We start from the raw sequence: 18,937 nt of genomic DNA, 5'->3' as shown, positions 1-18,937 counted from the left end.
ATTGAGAATTGGGCACTCCAAATTGGGGAGGAAAAAAAAAATACATAAATAAACAAACTTTTTCACTCTTTATTGTGTGAAAACAAATTATATAATAATAATTGTAAAGAAAAATCATACTCTCCCACAGTTGTTGCTTCACTTCCACAACACAAAACAATTTTGCTGCTACTTAAGTAATTTCAAAAGTTAGTGTGATTATTAAAGTTGAAAAAAGTGTCAGAGCATGAGAGCATAATTGAGAAGAAATATGGGAAAAGTGATGTTTGATAAAAACAAAAAAATAAAATCAAGCAGAATACTTTTATGGGCATGCACATACACTGTTGGACACTGTAGAAAAGAAAAAATACTAGTGAGAGTGTAAACGTTTTTTTCGAGAGAAGAAACACCCAACAATAAACTAGCTTCATTAATTAACACATTTATTAGGTATTTACAAATTAGTCTATTGACAAATGAAGTTCACTAAAAACTGAGACAAAAAAAATCTTGTGACATGAATTTCAGAGCCAGTAATGCAAACTGTTTATTAGGAGGCATAAATAAATCAGGGGCCCCTCTGCGATCAACGGCAAATGTTATATTATAAGAAATACACTTAACTGCATTTTGATACTGTTGAATGAACTGAACTAAAAACAATGGACTTTTCATTAAGGAATTATACATACTCTTTCAGATCACATCCATGAGACATATTTGTCAGAAGACTGAGGTCATTAATGTGGATTATTAGCATGGAATTTCACATATAATTAACTGATTTAGAAACATACAATTTAGCTCTTGAAAAAACAGACAGTTAAATTGTAATGATGATTTAGCATTAATAGTTTAGAGCATGCTTTCTGAAAAATGGCTGTCAAATAGAATAGAATACAATGTTTGTATGAAAGAAGACCCAAAGACAGGTTCTAACAGGTTTCGCACAATTTGACAATTAGCATCCAGGCATTACACTGGTTTACATGAACAGAACCTGAAACAAAAGGCATTTGGACTACATTAGATGGAGTGAACCATCTAAGGGCCAAAGGAAAAGACACACTTTTTCCAGTCGCTTGCATGCTTTGCATTGGCTCAGTTAAAATACAATGTACCGACACATGCATTCAGTCTGATGTTGCATGTCTAATAAGAAAAAGCAACACAAACAAAACACTCCTCAAATACACAGTTTTGATTAATGGATACAGTGGCATCTGGATGTAGCATTAGCATCAACAAAGAGGACACAGAGATAAAGCCTTGTCTCTATCAGTTAAAGGCACCCCATTACACTTGGAAGGTACCTTTGTGGCTCAGAGAGTTGTTGGGGTGCCATTTTGCATAATCCAGACAACCAAAGTCAAAATGGCACTCCGCTGCATAAGGCAATTCTAAGGATTTAGCAGAGGAAGTAATGCATAAATCAAGGAGATGGAAGAGGCAAACAGCATCAAGTGCATGTACAATTTTTGTATCCAGTAAGTGGCATCAAGACATAAAGAGGCATTGTGTGCAATTTGCTGTTGCAGATGTTAAAGGGATAGTTCAACCAAAAATTTTAATTCTGTCATCATTTACTCCCCCTAAAGTTGTTCCAAACACATATGACTATTTCTGTTGTGGATAGCAAAAGGAGATGTTAGGCCGGCTGTTGGCCCCAATCACCATTGAGATTAAAATTCTGCCTCTATCTTTTGTATTCCAAGGTAGTCAAACGAGATTTTCCTTTTTGAATAAACTAACCCTTTAATAACATCTAGAAGACACTTTACTGTCAGCACAGGTCTATTGTTGAGTTACGGTAGCTGGTGAATACTTAGTTCAGTACACACATTACAGTATCACTGCTAATACTTCCAACACGAAATAAGTAAATTCTCAGATTAAAATTGCATTCTGATAGTTTTCTACATAGAAATAAGAGGTAGACCGATATATCGGTTTTACCGATTAAGCCAGATTAAGATTGTTGCTTTTTGGAACTATCGGTTATCTGCAAAACGTTTTTTTTCATAATTTCGTATTTTCAAAATAATGTCCCCGGAGTGTTTTGGGCTTGTTTATATATAAAAGTCCCATGTTATGCATCAAATCTTAATTTTTTCTGGTTATTATTTTGGTTGAACAATAAACCGCATCTGGAATTGTATTCCTATTAGACACTTTTTTTTGTGCCCACCATAGAAAGAAAAGAATAAGATTTGACATTCTATAACTCTATTTTAAAAACTATCGGCCAATTAACTGATTATCGGCCTTTCCCACCACCTTCGTTATCGGTATCTGCAAAATCCACTATCGATCAACCTCTATTGGAAATATTACTTCAGTTAAGAGTCTTGGTCTTGCTTTCATTCCTAATGATCACAAAATAACACTGCAAAATCTAAGTGCAATGAAGCTTGCAAACTGAAGAACTGCGTACTGTCTCAGTGCTGTTAAAAATAAAGGATTTAACATCTTTTGAATTCATAGTATTGGAGCCAAATGATGATATATGTAATTGCTGACATGGCTTAAAGGGTCTACAAAAGCAATACCTTTATTTCTTGGAAGTGCTTTTGTTTTCTGACATATTTAGAAAGATTATTTTGACTGGAGTAGCTTTTTTTTAGAATTCCTAATTCCAATTGCAGGAAGGCTTGTTTCGCACAGGTCTAGTTCTGAACAAGAATATGGAGCTATCAGTCAGTCCCAACTTAATGTCACTGAGGTACATTTTAACCCCATATCTGTCCAGTGTTAAAAGGAAGAGTTACAAAAAAAAATTTAAGCATAAAGTGGTTCTTTCATGTTGATAGGTGGCAAAAATATGATAAGGCAAAATATTTTCAGTTATAGACAATGCCATGTATAAACTGAAAATATTTGAAGGATGAAGGCATTCGAAAGACTCTTTAGCGGTCTCGCATGAAACTTGAGATCATGAATATGATTAAATTACTGTTTGTGCAAATGTTCAAAAACAAAACTACTACAGTGTATATACAGTACAAAGGGTAAGGGGAATTGGTAACACATTCAGATCTGAGAAATCTCAGCATTAGGGATTATTAAACCCAAAAATCACAGAGAAGAACCTTATGTAGTGAACTATGAGAATTCTCAATCAGATGAACATATATATTGTTCTCTAGTCAACATTGACAGTTTGGTCCCAACACAATCAGTGTCAGCTCAGGTGCATATGTTCTCTGTTCATTAGACACACCAGTCAAGAGGTAAAGATATATTAGAAACTACAGCTACTCTTGTCATCAACAATCAACTAATCAAACAAGGTCTAGCAAAGATAAAATAGGTCTTCCTGTCATTTCCAGTTCTGAACATTTTAAAATTAATTTAGTTTTAATGAAAAACGACTTAAAGCTAATGCGAGTGATTTTTGTAATTGTATGTTAAAATACTTTGTCCTATCGCAGCTGAACGCGCATAGACAAGCAAGCCATTCATAGGTTGATACCCCGAATAGTGTAAACACTGTAGCTCTGTTGCGCCATCCAAACATTTGTTTGTTCGACCAATATCAAAGGGGAGTGTTCTAGGAAACCTTTTTGAAAAAATTATTTTTCATTTGAAAAGGATTTCTGATTAATTCAGACTTACACCTGAGAGTCCAAAATTATTGTATGCTTAATAATAACAACACTTGCAACACAGACATAATTAACACTTCTCTGTGAATAGAAGAGGGTGAGCAAAGTACTTCATAAATGGCTCGTTATATATGTGATCTTAATCTGATCACACAATGCGCAGCTCAAAAACCTTTAAAAAGGTCAACCTAATTTGTTTAGAAGGGAAGTTTGTAGCAATACATGCATTTTCATCTTTATATAGCAGACTGTATCACAAATAGACATAAAACTAACCTCTATACCATTAAGATTATTTGCATAAAGCTAACAAATAGGGAGTCAGGAAGGACACAGACATATTAATTAGTATTCTCAATTATCTTCCCCTCAAATCATCAATACACAGGTCTTGGCAAAGGAGACACTATGCTGGATTTATAACAGTGGTGGCGAGGCACAGTTAGTATGGGGTGCAGCTCATCACACACTGAAAACTGTGCTCCGTTTCTGTGCCACCTCCTCTTAGTCATGAGCATGGACAAGGATCAGCAATAGAAGGGTGAAGGTGTTAATTATTTGAAGGGAAATGGAAACTCGGTCACATTATTAATGGCTTTTCCTTATTAGGGGATGTGGCTTTCCTGAAATCTTACAACAGCTTCTGGTTTGAAGGTTGGGATATCTTCAGTGTCTTAGAAGTCTTCAGTCATCTTTAGTAGCTCAAGGAAGGCACCAACAGCTCCAAAATAACCCTGGAGTGAAGCAGCAGAGCATATATTGAGTGTAATTACATGCACAAAAATATAATAACTGATAACTATCAACAAGCTTCCCATTCAAACAAATCAATGCAATAAAACCATGTTTGTGACATTTTAAATTCTCAAATCGTTTAAAAGACATAAACACATTGCACAATGAAACGATTTATGTTACTTAAAATTTGAGGCTCAGAATAATTAAATGTTTTGAGTAGGGAATGAGGAGTATTTAGAAATTTCTCTTTCATTTGAGTTCACAAAACTGTCACATTTTAAGTAACATAAATCGTTTCATTGTATTGAGTTTAATGAACTTGTCTTTTTAATTTTTAAGGAACTTAAACTTTACTCTTTGAGCAATTGCGTTGCTAATCTTAGCATAGTGTTTCCAATTAGCATGCATTCAGCACGCTAGCATTCACTGAACTAGCTATTTCTAGCTGGTAAGGTTTCCTCTACTTGAAGTATTTAGTTGAGCTGACATGGCCATTTTAAGTTCAGCCAAAGAGTTAGATTTAAAGTTAAGTGTCTTTAAAATGTTTCAGTTAGCTTACTCAATATTTCAAGTTAAGAGCAATCAACATGCATGTGTAGTGCAGAACAAAAATCTGAAAGCTATATTAACTTAAACTTGGGAGTTTGAACTGATTGCCTTAAATTGTTTGAGCTCTGCTAACTTATTAGGGTTAACAGTGTGGAAAAGCTGCCAAAATGTTGGTAAAAGGGTTTATATGGGGTAATGGGAAAAACATATGCGCAGATAATCTTTGCTTAAACAGTTTATGATTTTTTTCTCATAAAAGAGCACATTCGTTTACATGACATTACATGCTGTTGGGTTATTAAGCATAACTGAAGTAAGATCATGCATGTAAACACTTTCAATAACATGCTCAGATCTGACAAGATGGTATTTGTAGATGATTAATAGTCAATAATTTAGGCTTTTTCAAAGAATGATGCTGATATAAACACTGGGGTTCTCAATGGTTTAATGCAATCAGGGTCATACTATCTTTTACCTTGTGCACTTTGTTCATGTTTTTTGATGATGATTGCATTCCATGACACTTGTCCATATTGGCATCTGCCTAATATGGCTAGCTTCTACCAATTGATGGATACATTTCCATCATAATACCATAGAGTTTGATTGGACGCACAACCTTTAATGTTAACAGAGGATATTGGAAGTATTTTCTCCTCCATAAAAGTTGCTGAAAAAATTATTATGCTATTAAAACTATGAACAATTTTATGGTTACTTGCATTTATTTATCTTGCATTGATTTCCCCCATTGTCTGCTATCTAGATATTTAAAGACAAAGACTTTGATTATATTATATTATTTTATTAATTCCTTTATTTTATACAAGATTAACTGAAAATTCACAATATTTGAAAACATAAAATCTACACGATCTATTGACAAGTCTGGTAGATTTTGAAACAAATACAAGGGGGAGCTAACGCTTCTGTTAATCAGCAAAGCGGGTGGTTATTGGCTGATATTTTCTGATTGTTTGGCCTATTCAAAACTCTTAGATGGACAAACATAAGAGTAAGTGGCTCTAGCATTGAGCAGAAACAGAACGTGGTAAAAAAAGAAAAGAAAAAAGACTTACTTCATGTTCTAAGAAAATGGCTTTTAGTTGTCCATCAGACCAGAAGTCCATGGCATAGGCAAGCAGCTTAGTTGATACAGTGTTGATTCGAAGGAAATTCCCAACAAAAACCACTCTATCAATTTTCTAAAAGAAATGAAATAAATTATACTGTGAAAATGTTTGTTGCAGTCCGAATGTATAAATGTATCACATGTTCTTGTAAACTACAGCATCTTTGGAAAAAACGAAACAAAACAAGTTTGCTTTATAATCGTTTAATTACATTTGAGAACCTTAGCCAACCAAAAAATTAAATAAACAAGTACAAGTAAGGGAAAACCCCTCACTATCCCTTCACTTGGTCAGACTGAACATATTATAAATAGCTGGCGTGATGGTCATAAGAAAACATGCCAGGTTAAACAAGTTTAGTAATTCAATTCTGTGCCAGAGTCCATGTTGTGGCTTTTCAGTGTGCTTTGATAGCCCTGTACAATGCTGCTTGATCTCCATGCCACAAGGCAACACTGTAAAGAAGCCCAGAGCACACAGAGTTCATCCCTATCTTTGTCACCATGGACTTTATGGTTTGTATATTGTTTGTTCAAGAGGGTTCTAGGCACTGAAAATAACTTGTGCAAGTTTCAAAGTAATTTTAAACTAGTAATGTGGCTGTAAATATGGATTAAAAACTACAGCTTGTGAAAAATGACCTTTTGTAAAGAGTTATGAATGAATTGTCAAACCTCATTCACTGCACACATGCGAGCAATGGAGCCAATGTTGTTTGTGATGGTGACAAGAGTGGCCCTGGCCAGGTCCTCTTTACTTATACTGTCACGTTTCTCCTTGCTCATCATATGACAAAAACTAAAGGATTCAAATTAAAAGACAAAAAAAACTTTAATTGGTTTTCTTCATCACAAACAAACTTTTTACACACGAATGCTAGTAAATCTGTCTGTACCTGGATGCAACGGCAGATCCTTGGAGACCAAAGCGCTCATAATCGCCACCATAAATGTCCTTCACTAGTTTGTCCACGTTTGTGCTGTCTCCTTTAGCTGCCATCTCTAAGGCCTCCTCAAATGTCTCACAACCAGTCAGCAAGCAGCACAGGCCTAGAAATGTACCACCTCCTAGACTGAAGCACAACCGATGGAACAAATCAATGTCACTGTATTTAAAGAATGTTGCAGTGCTTCAGAATGATTCAATTTAATTTATGATGTGTTCATTTTTACTTAGCAGTGCAATACTGCAGATATTATAGGCTTTTGTGAGACAAATTACTTATGTTCCTCATTTGTAAGTCGCATCAGATAAAAGTGTCTGCTAAATGACTAAATGTTTGTAAGAATCTCTTAAACAGAGTTACCATTTTTCACTTTCATGACTGTAAAGAGCCAGTTGAACAGTTACAAAAGATACAAGTGTTATTGCAACCATGAATTTTAACTATTTACATTACAAGTTATTGCCAATGTTATGCAGTTTGTGTACTATTTAGCACACACATTTACCCAAACTTTTTGGATGGATGCGAGCACACAGGCTTGTTTGCTGTCAGCTAAGCTGCAATTGCTTGGTTACATTCATGTTTTAGGCATGTAATAAGCCATAGTGTATAACAATCCTTTAAATGTAACCATAATCTTCTGTTGGGGACTTTTTTGACTCCTTTTAAACTTTGTTTTTAAAAAAAACATGGTTCCTTTCATTCAAGTGTGATGAGGCATGGTGACTTTACCTACATTTACTATGCACGCGCGCACGCACGCACACACACACATACACACGGTTTCCATGTTTTATGGGGACTTTCAATAGACATAATGGTGTTTATACTGTACAAACTATAAATTCTATCCCCTAACCCTACCCCTAAACCAAACTCTCACAGAAAACTTTCTGCATTTTAGTATGATTTATAAGCTGTTTTCCTCATGGGGACCAGCAAATTGTCCCCACAACGTCAACAATTTCAGGTTTTACCATCCTTATGGGGACATTAGGTCCCCACAAAGTGATAAACACACGCTTCCTTGCACGCACGCACGTACGCACGCAGGTACACACAAACGCACGCACACATCAGCCACAATGCAGAACACACACACACAGAAATGAGGGGTGATACTCATTACAAGGACTCTCCATAGACGTCATGAGTTTTATACTGTACAAACAATATATTCTGTCCCCCAACCCTAAACCTACCCCTAAACCTCATAGAAACCTTTTGGCATTTTTGCATTAAAATATAATAATCATTGTTTAGTATGTTTGTTAAGCCGTTTGAATAAAAGGGACACTAGGGATGTCCTCATAAACCACATATATAGCATAATACCATCATAATTACTAGTTAGTAACCTGCAAAAAATGTATTAAAAACCACAAAAACCAACACACACACACACACACACACACACACACACACACACACAGCAGAAATTAAAGCATGAGACCAATACACATCCACAATGAAGGACACACACACACGTGCGCACGCGCACACACACACTTTGACAAAAATTATGAATTTTTAATGTCTTTGATAATGTCTAAACATACTGTATATTTAAATGCATAACTAGTCTTAAGACCTGAATACAAATATCCAGCAAATGTGTTGACCTCCGTAGCCATCTGCTGGTTAAATGTTGTCATTTCATTTCATGTCTAAAGTTTTTCTTCTCTCCAACAGATGGTAGTTATCTGCCCCCAATGCATGACAATATGTCTCTGAATAAAACTGTGGCATGTAGTTAAAGTGTAGTGAATTTAAAGGTGCAGTATTTAAGTATGTATGTATTAATGACACCTGCCAGCCAGCTAATCCATAGGGACACGCGCGAGCGAGCATCAGCCAAAACAATGACGAAACATACAAAGAGACTGAATGTGATCAACTGGCATCATGCTGACAGATGAGGTAGCATAATTAAAATTACACGGTTATGATTGTTTTACTACAAATGTTGAGACTAAACTAAAACTACTTATCAGTTAACATAGCATACTGATTCACACATTCAGCTACATACTACCAAACTATACAATGTACGTCATATGTTGTACTATGATCAAGAAACCAGCGTATTTGCTTACATTGATCCTGTATACCTGATTTTAATACAAAGAGAATATCATTTAAATTATTTGAAAGTTACGCAGAAATGTAGCTTGCAATTCGTCAGCAAATTATCTAAAATTATACAGATCAATCCTTATGGCACTATATTTCACATGCTTTGCAGTTATGTAAGCTTACCTGTCTATTAACAAGAACGCCAATTCAGGGTCAGTTTTGGACCCCTAAACCGAACGAATGTCCATCCAGGAATCAAATGCCCTGCCAATGTTAACTCTAGTTTTTGCTAGACCACCATCACATTCTCGCTTAGCCAGACGGGATTCAGTAAATAAATTATTTGTATTTATTTTTTGGCTTACTCAGAGATTGTGTAGGAGTCAGTGATGTGCTGGGAGCCAGACGTTTGCTGGATTCCATCTCTATGATACATCCTTTAGATTTTCCCTGCAAAAGTGACCCTCTCCCTTTGCATGAAAATCAGTCTACAGGCTTTAATAGGCAACCTAGGAAGTCCGGGAAGGGCTCATTTTTTAAGTTATGTTACAAGCCGTTCACACATTGGCAAAAAAAGGGTGAATATGAATGAAAATTGTTACATATTGCACCTTTTAACATAAAATGTTCTTATTTTATATAAAAATAAATGTTGTTTGGTAATTTAGAGGTAAATAAGGTCAAAATTGACCCCTAACACACAGCATTTAAACCCTTAACAAACAGAATACAAGGGTTGAATTCACGCATTCTTTTCAGTTTTGGGTGAGATCAGATGTTAAATTTTTTCACTATAAATCATGATATTAGTAGTCTTCTTGGCAATCATGATTTCAAGCTTGATTACACTCCATCTAGCACTCGAGCTTGAAATAAGGACCATGCCTAGAGACTGCAATGACAAGATATACAGTGAAAAGGAGTTATATTTTAGTCTGATCTCACCCAAAACTGACTAGATCAACTCAGAAGATGTGGATTAAACCACTGGAGTCAACTGGATTACATTAATGCTGCTTTTATGGGCTTTTTGGAATTTCAAAGTTTTGGCTAACATGTACTTTCATATTGTGGACCTACAGAGCTGAGATATTTTTCTAAAAAAATCTTTGTTTGTGCTCAGCAGAAGATTTTTGGGTGAATTATCCATAAAAGAAATTACAGGATATTCCATATGGAGGACAAAACATGCAAAAAATAATAAATAAATACATAAATAAATAATATTACATTTATTTATTTATGTATTTATTTATTTTTGTGCATGTTATTTATAAGAAAATAAATAAAGGAATAAATGTCTTGATTATACAAATATAATTTGTTTTTAATGAAAGCTATTCCTGAATTTTTGTTTTCACTTTTTTTCACTTTATTTATTATTTTCTCTTTTTATTTTTATTCTTTAAAACCTTTTTATTCTTTAATTTTTTTTTATTATTATTTATTTATGCATTCATTTATTTTTTATTTATTTATTTATTCACACATGTATTTATTTTTATATTTATTTATTCCCAAATGTATTTATTTTTATATTTATTCTTACATTTCTATCTCTTGTATGATAATTATTTGGGCGGGTCCTGCTTACCATTGGCTTATTGTAGATTGAAGCGTGTGCTCGATTACTCTTGACTTGTTTTGATTTGACATTAGGTCATAGCCATATCCTGTAAACTAAAGCTATTTGTGGGGCTAAAAACATAAGAGCTTAAGTCAATCCAAGATTTATTGGTTATACTACAATCACAAAATAAATGGGGAACTGTTTCTTTAACAAAACTAAAAAATTAGCAAGTTTCATAAATGATATAATTTAACCTTATAGTTTTCTTATTTTTCTGTGAATAAAACTTCATATTTTGATGTCTGCAAATCCATAATATTGTTTTCTGTTGTTATGATTGTTCATTGTAAAATATACAACCATGCTTCATTTCCCTGATCGTTTATGTATGCATGTATATACAAGTTCTGCAATAAAAAAAACTATAGCTGACGCTTCACATATATCTAGAGAGTTGCGCAACTTGCGAATTAATTCGATAACCACAAATCAAATGACTATGTTTCATTTAGAGTAGAGGTGCTTATTGATGTATAAAAAATAAATAACAATGCAAAATAAATTAATAAATAAAAAATAAAGTTAAAAATAAATATAGAAAATAATAAAGGAATAAAATCATACAATAATAAATTCAGGAATAACTTTCATTAAAAACTAATTATATTTGTTTTATCAAGACATTTATTCCTTTAGTTATTTTTTTATTATTACATTTATTTATGTATTTATTATTTTTGCAGGTTTGGGCCTCCATAATTACAGGAACCCAAATGCAGAAAGTCAAAACTGATTTGTGGCCCAGATTTAAAGATACACTTTAACACTTGAAGGGCCATATCCCTTCATGGTATTTTTCTGGCCAAATTTTCCTCAAAGGCCAATACTTTGGGAATTCTGGAAAAAAAAAAAAAATTCTAGTAATTCTGTTTGCTTAGCTACAAGCAAAAGATGAAGACAGTATTTACCTGGTGCCAGTGACCCGCTTGTAATCGTCCTTGGAATAGACAGCCAAGATGCTAACTCCAGAGCCAATGTTTACCAGCAACATGGGGAAGGGGTTCTCCAGGCTACATGGCCTCTTGACACAGTTTTCAGGGTCAGAAGGGTTTTGGAAAAAATAACAATTAGGATGCCCATTGAACCCGATGGAGTCAACGTACAGCAGACCTTGAATAAGACAGTCCAGTTCATCCAGCTTCTGCAGCTCCAGACCAGCCACCTAGGAGAAGAAGAAAATACATGATCACAACTTTGAGAGACTGGTGAGTTCCATGAACATTGCAGTAATTTGCGATTACTATATATATATATATATATATATATATATATATAAAATTTTGATTCAAACCCATTGGCTACCAATTTGTTCAGACCATGTTAACCATTTCAGACAATTAATTGAAAAAATAGACAACTACAGCTTGCAATCATTTTGTTTTACTCTAGATAAGCTCTACACAAGAGCAATATCTGGTCAATTAAATTATTTAGAGAAGAGCAAAATACAATAATTGTATATTAATTTATGGGATTAAATGACTTCTAAAGAGCTTATTAATTTCAATAACATTTTCAGGCCTGGAAATCACAATTTAAAAATTCCATGATATTTCCAGGATTTCCATGCCTGATTATTTAATGTTGCCATTCCTCAGTGGACCACATACTGTTCTGAAGTCTTCCTCAAATTTGTATGCGCCTCCACCCGTGGCACACAGTGTGGTGTGCAGGCTGGAGAAGTTCTTGTCTCTGCCCATTTGGATGAAGCGGTGCATGTCTTGTGTTGGGAAGCGGATGAAGTGCAGGTTGCCTTTGCGGCCGCACATGGTGAGGTTCTTCAACTCCAAGTGCACATCACGGATACCTGTGTTTCCATAGGCCACATTGGAGGTCAGGTAGCGACGAATGCTCTTCAGGCTCTCGACTTCCTCCTGTTCTTCTTCAGCTGTGATGTCTTTTGGTTCAAAGTAAACCAGCTTTACTAGAGTTCCTCCAATATCCATCCCAAACCATGGAAAAGCTGCAAAACACATACATTTTGAAAATGGTAATTTGTACTATTATTTCATAACCTGTGGATGAGTGTGAGTGAGATAACACTTTACAAAAACCAAACTAAATAATGCATGTGGTGTGCAATCACCTATCTTGCAATCAAGTTATCAATTTAATACCCAAGTGAATTTTTACAAGCCATCACCAGACACTGAGGGTAATAAATACATGAAAGATTATTTGTCTGATTGTAGATAACTATGAGAGCTGCGGTATATCTGTCTTTTCACAGCAGCTTGTGAGGCATTTTGTTGGTATGACAAAAACAGCAGATTAAAGAGATTTCCTGGAGATTCTGAGAAACAGCCTGTCTTCAGATTAAAGTTAAACATTAGTTGCGGAAATGTAATCTCTAGCAATAAAATCTCATAGTAAAATGTTTTAGCACAACTAGCTTTTTGTCTTTCCTTAATCACATAATATCAGAAAGGGTATTTCTCATAGAAATTTTAGATCAGTGAATAGATTTGCAGTGTTTGAGAGAAAGCAGTTTCTTAGGCTATTGATTAGCCTTTGCTTAGACCAATGATGATAATGTTCATGTAGGTTAAAGGTGTGTGTGTACTCCTTGCCATGAGGATCAGAGAGCAAAGTACTCCACAGCCACCAAGAACAGAGTGACAATAAAGCATTTAATGGACAAAAAGTTAAGTTACAGCAGATTAGGTCTGCATTCAGGCTCAAAACAAGTCAATGTATTTTAAAGCAATGCAATATATAATTTTCAAATCTGAAAACAACTGATTAAATCCACCTGTAACTCTAACTGTTTTAGATTTCAGTTAGAATGGGCATGCTGCAATGTGCAACTACTTGCTTACGAGGGTGGACCAAAACTGTAAATATTTGTAGAGCAATTAATTTCAACAAAAAAAAAAAAAAACTGAAAACTTAATAAAAGCCTAAACTTAAAGTTTGTTTACACTATAACATTAAATACTAACTAACTGGTACTGTCTTTTTATTATTATTATTATATTATTTATATATTATATACGAGGTTACCTGACTTTTTTACAATTAGCTTCATACTTTCAGGTAAGACAGGCAGGATCTGAAACTGAGCCACGCAGCGATCAAATAAAATATATCATTCAAATCTTAACTGTAGTACGTGCGTCGCCGTCAGGAGAATACATGTGTTTTATATCACTTAGGTGGTGTTCTATTGACTTTTTATGTTCATTCTACAAGAACTGTACAGGCTGTTGGTTCATTCTGAGCGATTGTCCCACCCCTTTATGAGTTCCATCACGCTCATTGGTTGAGAACACTTGTCCTTTATATATGGCGTGTTATGGCCACACCTCTTTGTCTGGTCTGACCAATGAAATCCGCACAACGAACATTACGTTGATTTCACAACACTAAATACCCTGGTCTTTCAAAACAAATAAACCTGTTAATACAGGCAATTTTGGAACGTGAACATTGACTTGAAGTGTTTGACCGTCTTCTTTCACAAAGAGGCATATTTGTTTCCTTAAAATTGAGAAGAGTGGTTAAATAAAACCAACAATAATGACAACATTTAGGGGGTTCGCTACTTCCGGGACATGGCACTTAAAATCTCGCCTTTTCGTTGTTGGTAGAAATATGAAAAATTACTTAATGAGAGTGAGAGAAAAACCAACAGTTCGTGCCTCATAACAAACGTTATACTAAAAAAGCATAAAACAAAAATTGACATTTTAACGTATAGCGGTATAACCTTAAATTTGTGATGTTGACGCGTCCATTTTTAAATATCCGGCTATGGTTCTTCAGTGTTTTTATCCAACATATGAAGGACTCTCAAAGAAAAATTAAGCGTTTTACGCTGAAATAATTTATCTACCTAAATTATGGTCATTTTATACAAACAACACGTCAAAAATACATGTTCACTCAATATTGTGTTAACTGTCATTGTTCTCTTTAGTTACAATTTAAGACACGAATTACACTCTGATAGCTCGACTTACGCGGTCTGTTCTTCTTTCCCGAATCCACGCGTCTTCTGAGTCTGCAGCGCTTCGCGGTTGAACCACTGTTGTGTACATGATCCTGATGAAGATGGTGGGATTTTTCAATACCATAATGGCCACCGCTACTGTTACAGCCACTCTCAGTACCACCCAGACCACCTCCGTTAGAACCGCAAGAAATACAGTCCCCTTTACTGGACGGTGGACTGTGAAATCCGTTCACTAAACCATTAGTATAATTCGTCGTTCCGTTGTCATCGGATGTTTCAGCATTTTCCATCATTTACGCAGTAATTGTGAACGCTCGGAAGACAGACTAAATGCGTATAACGACTCCGTTTTCCTCTCGACGTCTCGAAGGCGCTTCTAAAATTTACAAACGTTGTTTTACGACTTCTACATAAACGCTGATGGGTTGTGATGAGATGAAGACAATGGGTAGGTCTTCAACATCTTATTCGAGGTCACTGTCGGTCATTTCTCCTTCACACGCTGTGCGCCTGTTTCCGAGTCAAACAGCCGGTAGATGCGACGTCACTAAGGAAAATGCCCCCACTCCCTTTGCTGAAACGTCATTTTTCAGAGCAGCCTACTTAAATACTGCAGCACTAACCATTACTGCATCCTACAGGTCTGTAAATCTCACAGTGCGGTCGTTTTACATTAAGAAGCGTAATTATGTTACCTTCAGTAATATTACTCCATCTGACAGTCTTGTTCAAATGCCCCTGGAAACTTGCATTCCATTTGTACTCAGGAGGTCTGTCTATTATGGCAAATCTATACAAACAGGAATAAAAAGACACAGAAAATAGAGAAAAATTATATGTATGGCAGATGTGAAATAAAGTTGCATGAGGAATACACAAATTCAGATGTTTGTGGGTCAAAATTGCCCCAAACGTGTATTATTGTGTGTGTAATATAATAGGTTTTTTTTTTCAAGATAAGTAATAACACCAATTTCACTAAACTAAAAACACTACAGTTGAGCGTGTGGCGCAGGTTAATGTATTAGACCTTATTTACCTTAAAATGATTAAATTACACATTTTATTTTCAATGTACATTTCTACAGTGGCACCTGACACATAAAACTATCGATTTCGAATGATGCTGTATCCAAGCTACTTGGTGTCAGTGTAAGTCCAAGATGAGACAAACAAAAAAGTTCCTGAGGGCAAACCTGACAATCCAATCAACAGTCCAAAAGCATCTTCCTTGGCATGTATTGCTGTAAATTGAATTGAGTTTACTGTCTCAATTCTCTGCAATTCTAAAATTAGAAAACATAATAACAGGTTGTAGTAGGACTGGTCAGTATGGAAGGAGGAAGCTAGGTTCAAGTAAGTTCAACTCTTTAATCACACACAATAATGACTCATAGATTGCTTTCTTCAAACGCACTTATGTGCCATGTTCACTCTCTCTCTCCCTGGGCTCTGGCGTGGGCTCCTCTTATTGTTCTTCCCAGATTCCCTCGAACATAAATAGCTGTAACGCCAGATATCAAAGGGTGATCCTTCATGCGGTGGAACCACTATATCGGGGCGGGATCTGAACAGAGGGTGAAGGCCCACCCCAACAAGAAGTAACGGAGAGTGTGAACAGCCCACTTGATGGTCGAGCATTCATTCTCCACGGTGCAGTACTTAGTCTCTCTCAAATAGAGCTTCCGTTTAATGTACAGCACTGACCATTCCTCCCTCTCCACCACCTGTGAGAGCACTGACCACAACCCCCTGTCTGAAGCATCCATATGTAAAATGAAAGGGATAGAGAATTTAGGTGTATGTAAAAGCAGCCCGCCACAGAGTACAGCTTTCACCTGCATAAATGCCCATTGACTTTGCTCCGTCCACTGGACTGGATCTGGAGCTGCCTTTTTAGTAAATTCAGTCAGCGAGTTGGTGACAGCCAAATAATTAGGTACAAACCTATGATAGTAGCCAGCCAGCCCCAGGAACTGCCTTAACACCTTTTGGTTCTTAGGTCTCGGGGAGGTTCTAATCGCTGTGACGCACCTGCCCATGGCCCAAGTGAAAGCCAAGATACCTTACCTCAACTCACCCAATTGCACACTTCTTTGGGTTTTCTGTGAGCTCCGCTCACCTCAATGACCTCAGGACAGCCCTCAGATGTTGCAGTTGCAGCTGCCAATCATTACTGTAAATAATTATATTGTCTAAATAGGCAGAGTCGAAAGCAGCATGCGGTCCGAGGACTCGGTCCATGAGCCATTGGAATGTAGCCAGAGCCCCAAACAAACCATACAGAAGCGTCACAAATTAGTGTAAGCCAAATGGTGTGGAGAAGGCCGTTTTCTTATGGGATATTGGGGTTAAGGGGATTTTCCAATAGCCCTTTGACAAATCCAGTGTCAAATAAAAATGAGCTGTGCCTAACCGATTGAGCAGTTCATCAATTCGAGGCATTGGATATGCATCAAATTTAGACACCGCGTTTACCTTTTGACAATCCACACAGAAACGGACCGACCTGCCTCTCTTAGGAACCAGCAATACCAGGCTGGACCAGTCACTGTGGTATTCTTCTATTACTCCCATCTCAAGCATTGCATCCAATTCTTCTCGTGTCACTTTTTTCTTATGCTTGGGAAGTTGGTAGGGACGAGTACGTATCACTACCCCAGGTGTAGTCTCGATGTAGTGCTGTATGAGGTTTGTATGACAAGGTAGAGGTGAGAACACGTCAGCAAATTCTTTCTGCAATTTAGCCACGTTTGTGAGTTGAGACGGAGAGAGGTGGTCTCCACAAATGACTGGGGTGAGATGACTAGCTTTTAAGTTCACCTCAGGCCCGAGCTCAGCCCTCTCCAGAACCACCGTCACCAACATCATAGGGACCGCCTCCTTCCATAATTTCAGGAGGTTGAGATGGTATATTTGATTGGTGTCACTTATGTCTGTTCATTTTACCTCATAATCGAGATCTACTTGTTGTGTGACCTCAAAGGGCCCTTGCCACTTGGTGACTTATTTTGGACTTACCACGGTGACGCCCATACAGCAGCTCGAATGGGGAAAACACTGTGAAGGCTTGGTGGACCTCTTGTACTGTAAATAACAGGAGTTCTAACCACTTTTCCCAATTTAGTATCCTTGTGCATAAACTTACGAATCATATTTTTCTGGATTTTATTAAATCATTCCTTAAACCCCTTTTTTTGTTGGTGACAAACATTGGAGTGAATCGATTTAATACCCAATAAATCGTACAGCTTGTGTATTGTTTGTGACATAAATTTAGTCCCTTGGTCAGTGAGGAATTCTTTCGGAATCCCCACTCGGGAGATAATTCTGAAGAGTGCCTCCGCAACACTGCGTGCTGAGATGTTTCAAGATGCTTTCAGATATCGCATTGCATAATCCACCAGAATCAACACAAAGCAATGGCCCGACAAAGTCCATGCCAGTTCTGTCAAAGGGGATATTGGACCTTGGTAAAGAGGGAGTGAGAGAAAGAGGAAGAGCAAAGAGAGAAGCCGAGGGCTGCTCCGCCCCCGGGTATGCTGCCATATGGTCCTCAGTCAGATGGACAGCCACTTCCAGTGACTTCGGGTGGTGGCACTGGAACCATTCTGCTGTTCCGGTTGGCAGACGAAGGACGAACTGCTCCACCAGATGTCCCTCAGAGCCACGCTCCTCCGCCAGCAGCCACTTCCGGAAAGTGTCAAAGAGCTGTTGGTTGAATGCAAACGGGCAGCCGTGCTTGCTCAGTGTCAGCGAGTGGAAGTGTTGTTGCTCTGGGCTGCGGCCAACCTGTTGTATGATGGCATTCTTTATGATGGATTATGATGGATTTCCCAAGGAGGAAGCGAGGTTCAAGTAAGTTCTACTCTTTATTCACACAAAAAAATAATGGTTTTCTTCAAACACACTTATTCGCCACACTGCTGTGCATCACTCTCTCTATCACCCTGGTATGAATCCTTACCACTTCTCCTCTCCCTGGACAGACACTCAACCATCCCACACAGGTATTTAACTCATTATTATCAGAAGGACAAGTGAACTTGTTAAGGCTGATTATTAATAATAATATTAGATTTTAATTGGGAAGAAAGATCTTAGAGGAAAAACAGCTCTTATCATATATGCCAAGGCAGAGGAGGACAGGAGGTAATCTAATCCTGTCAAAACGTAACTACTGGAGGCTGTAAAATTACAATAGCTTTCAATTAGCTTTACATTTAAATAATATATCTGTTTAATAATGCATTAGACTATTGTAAAAAGAAATAAATATGAATCAATGTGGCCCCAAAAACCGCCTCAAGGTGGTGCTAT

The 18,937-nt window shown here is 36.6% G+C and overlaps 1 protein-coding gene across 3 annotated transcripts; it reads right to left on the bottom strand.

Annotated features, from left to right (window-relative positions):
* Nucleotides 1-218: 218 nt before the first annotated feature.
* On the bottom strand, nt 219-15,151 carry LOC127627087 (pantothenate kinase 1-like). 3 transcript variants are annotated; one of them, XM_052103327.1, is made up of 7 exons: nt 14,625-15,151; nt 12,273-12,625; nt 11,571-11,824; nt 6,906-7,082; nt 6,685-6,808; nt 5,957-6,082; nt 219-4,321 (listed from the first exon to the last, which is right to left on the bottom strand). In XM_052103327.1, the coding sequence occupies exons 1-7, from the start codon at nt 14,908-14,910 to the stop codon at nt 4,262-4,264; spliced, it is 1,380 nt and encodes a 459-aa protein (XP_051959287.1). In that variant the 5' UTR covers nt 14,911-15,151; the 3' UTR covers nt 219-4,261. The 3 variants fall into 3 exon arrangements, with proteins under 3 accessions (XP_051959287.1, XP_051959288.1, XP_051959289.1); XM_052103328.1 differs by lacking the exon at nt 14,625-15,151 and adding an exon at nt 13,666-13,797; XM_052103329.1 differs by lacking the exon at nt 14,625-15,151 and having other exon boundaries at nt 220-4,321; nt 12,233-12,407.
* Between the last annotated feature and the right edge of the window lie 3,786 nt (nt 15,152-18,937).

This window comes from Xyrauchen texanus, chromosome 33 (genome assembly GCF_025860055.1).
Source record: "Xyrauchen texanus isolate HMW12.3.18 chromosome 33, RBS_HiC_50CHRs, whole genome shotgun sequence".
Classification (NCBI taxonomy): Eukaryota; Metazoa; Chordata; class Actinopteri; order Cypriniformes; family Catostomidae; genus Xyrauchen; species Xyrauchen texanus.
This window is presented reverse-complemented; position numbering and strand designations above follow the sequence as displayed.

Coding starts and splice junctions, on each gene's coding strand:
- LOC127627087 (XM_052103327.1), bottom strand. CDS start 14,910: ATGATGGAAAATGCTGAAACATCCGATGACAACGGAACGACGAATTAT. Junction 11,825..12,272: donor TTGAGGAAGACTTCAGAACA/GTATGTGGTCCA, acceptor TTCTTCTCCTAG/GTGGCTGGTCTGGAGCTGCA. Junction 7,083..11,570: donor AAGCGGGTCACTGGCACCAG/GTAAATACTGTC, acceptor GTTGTGCTTCAG/TCTAGGAGGTGGTACATTTC.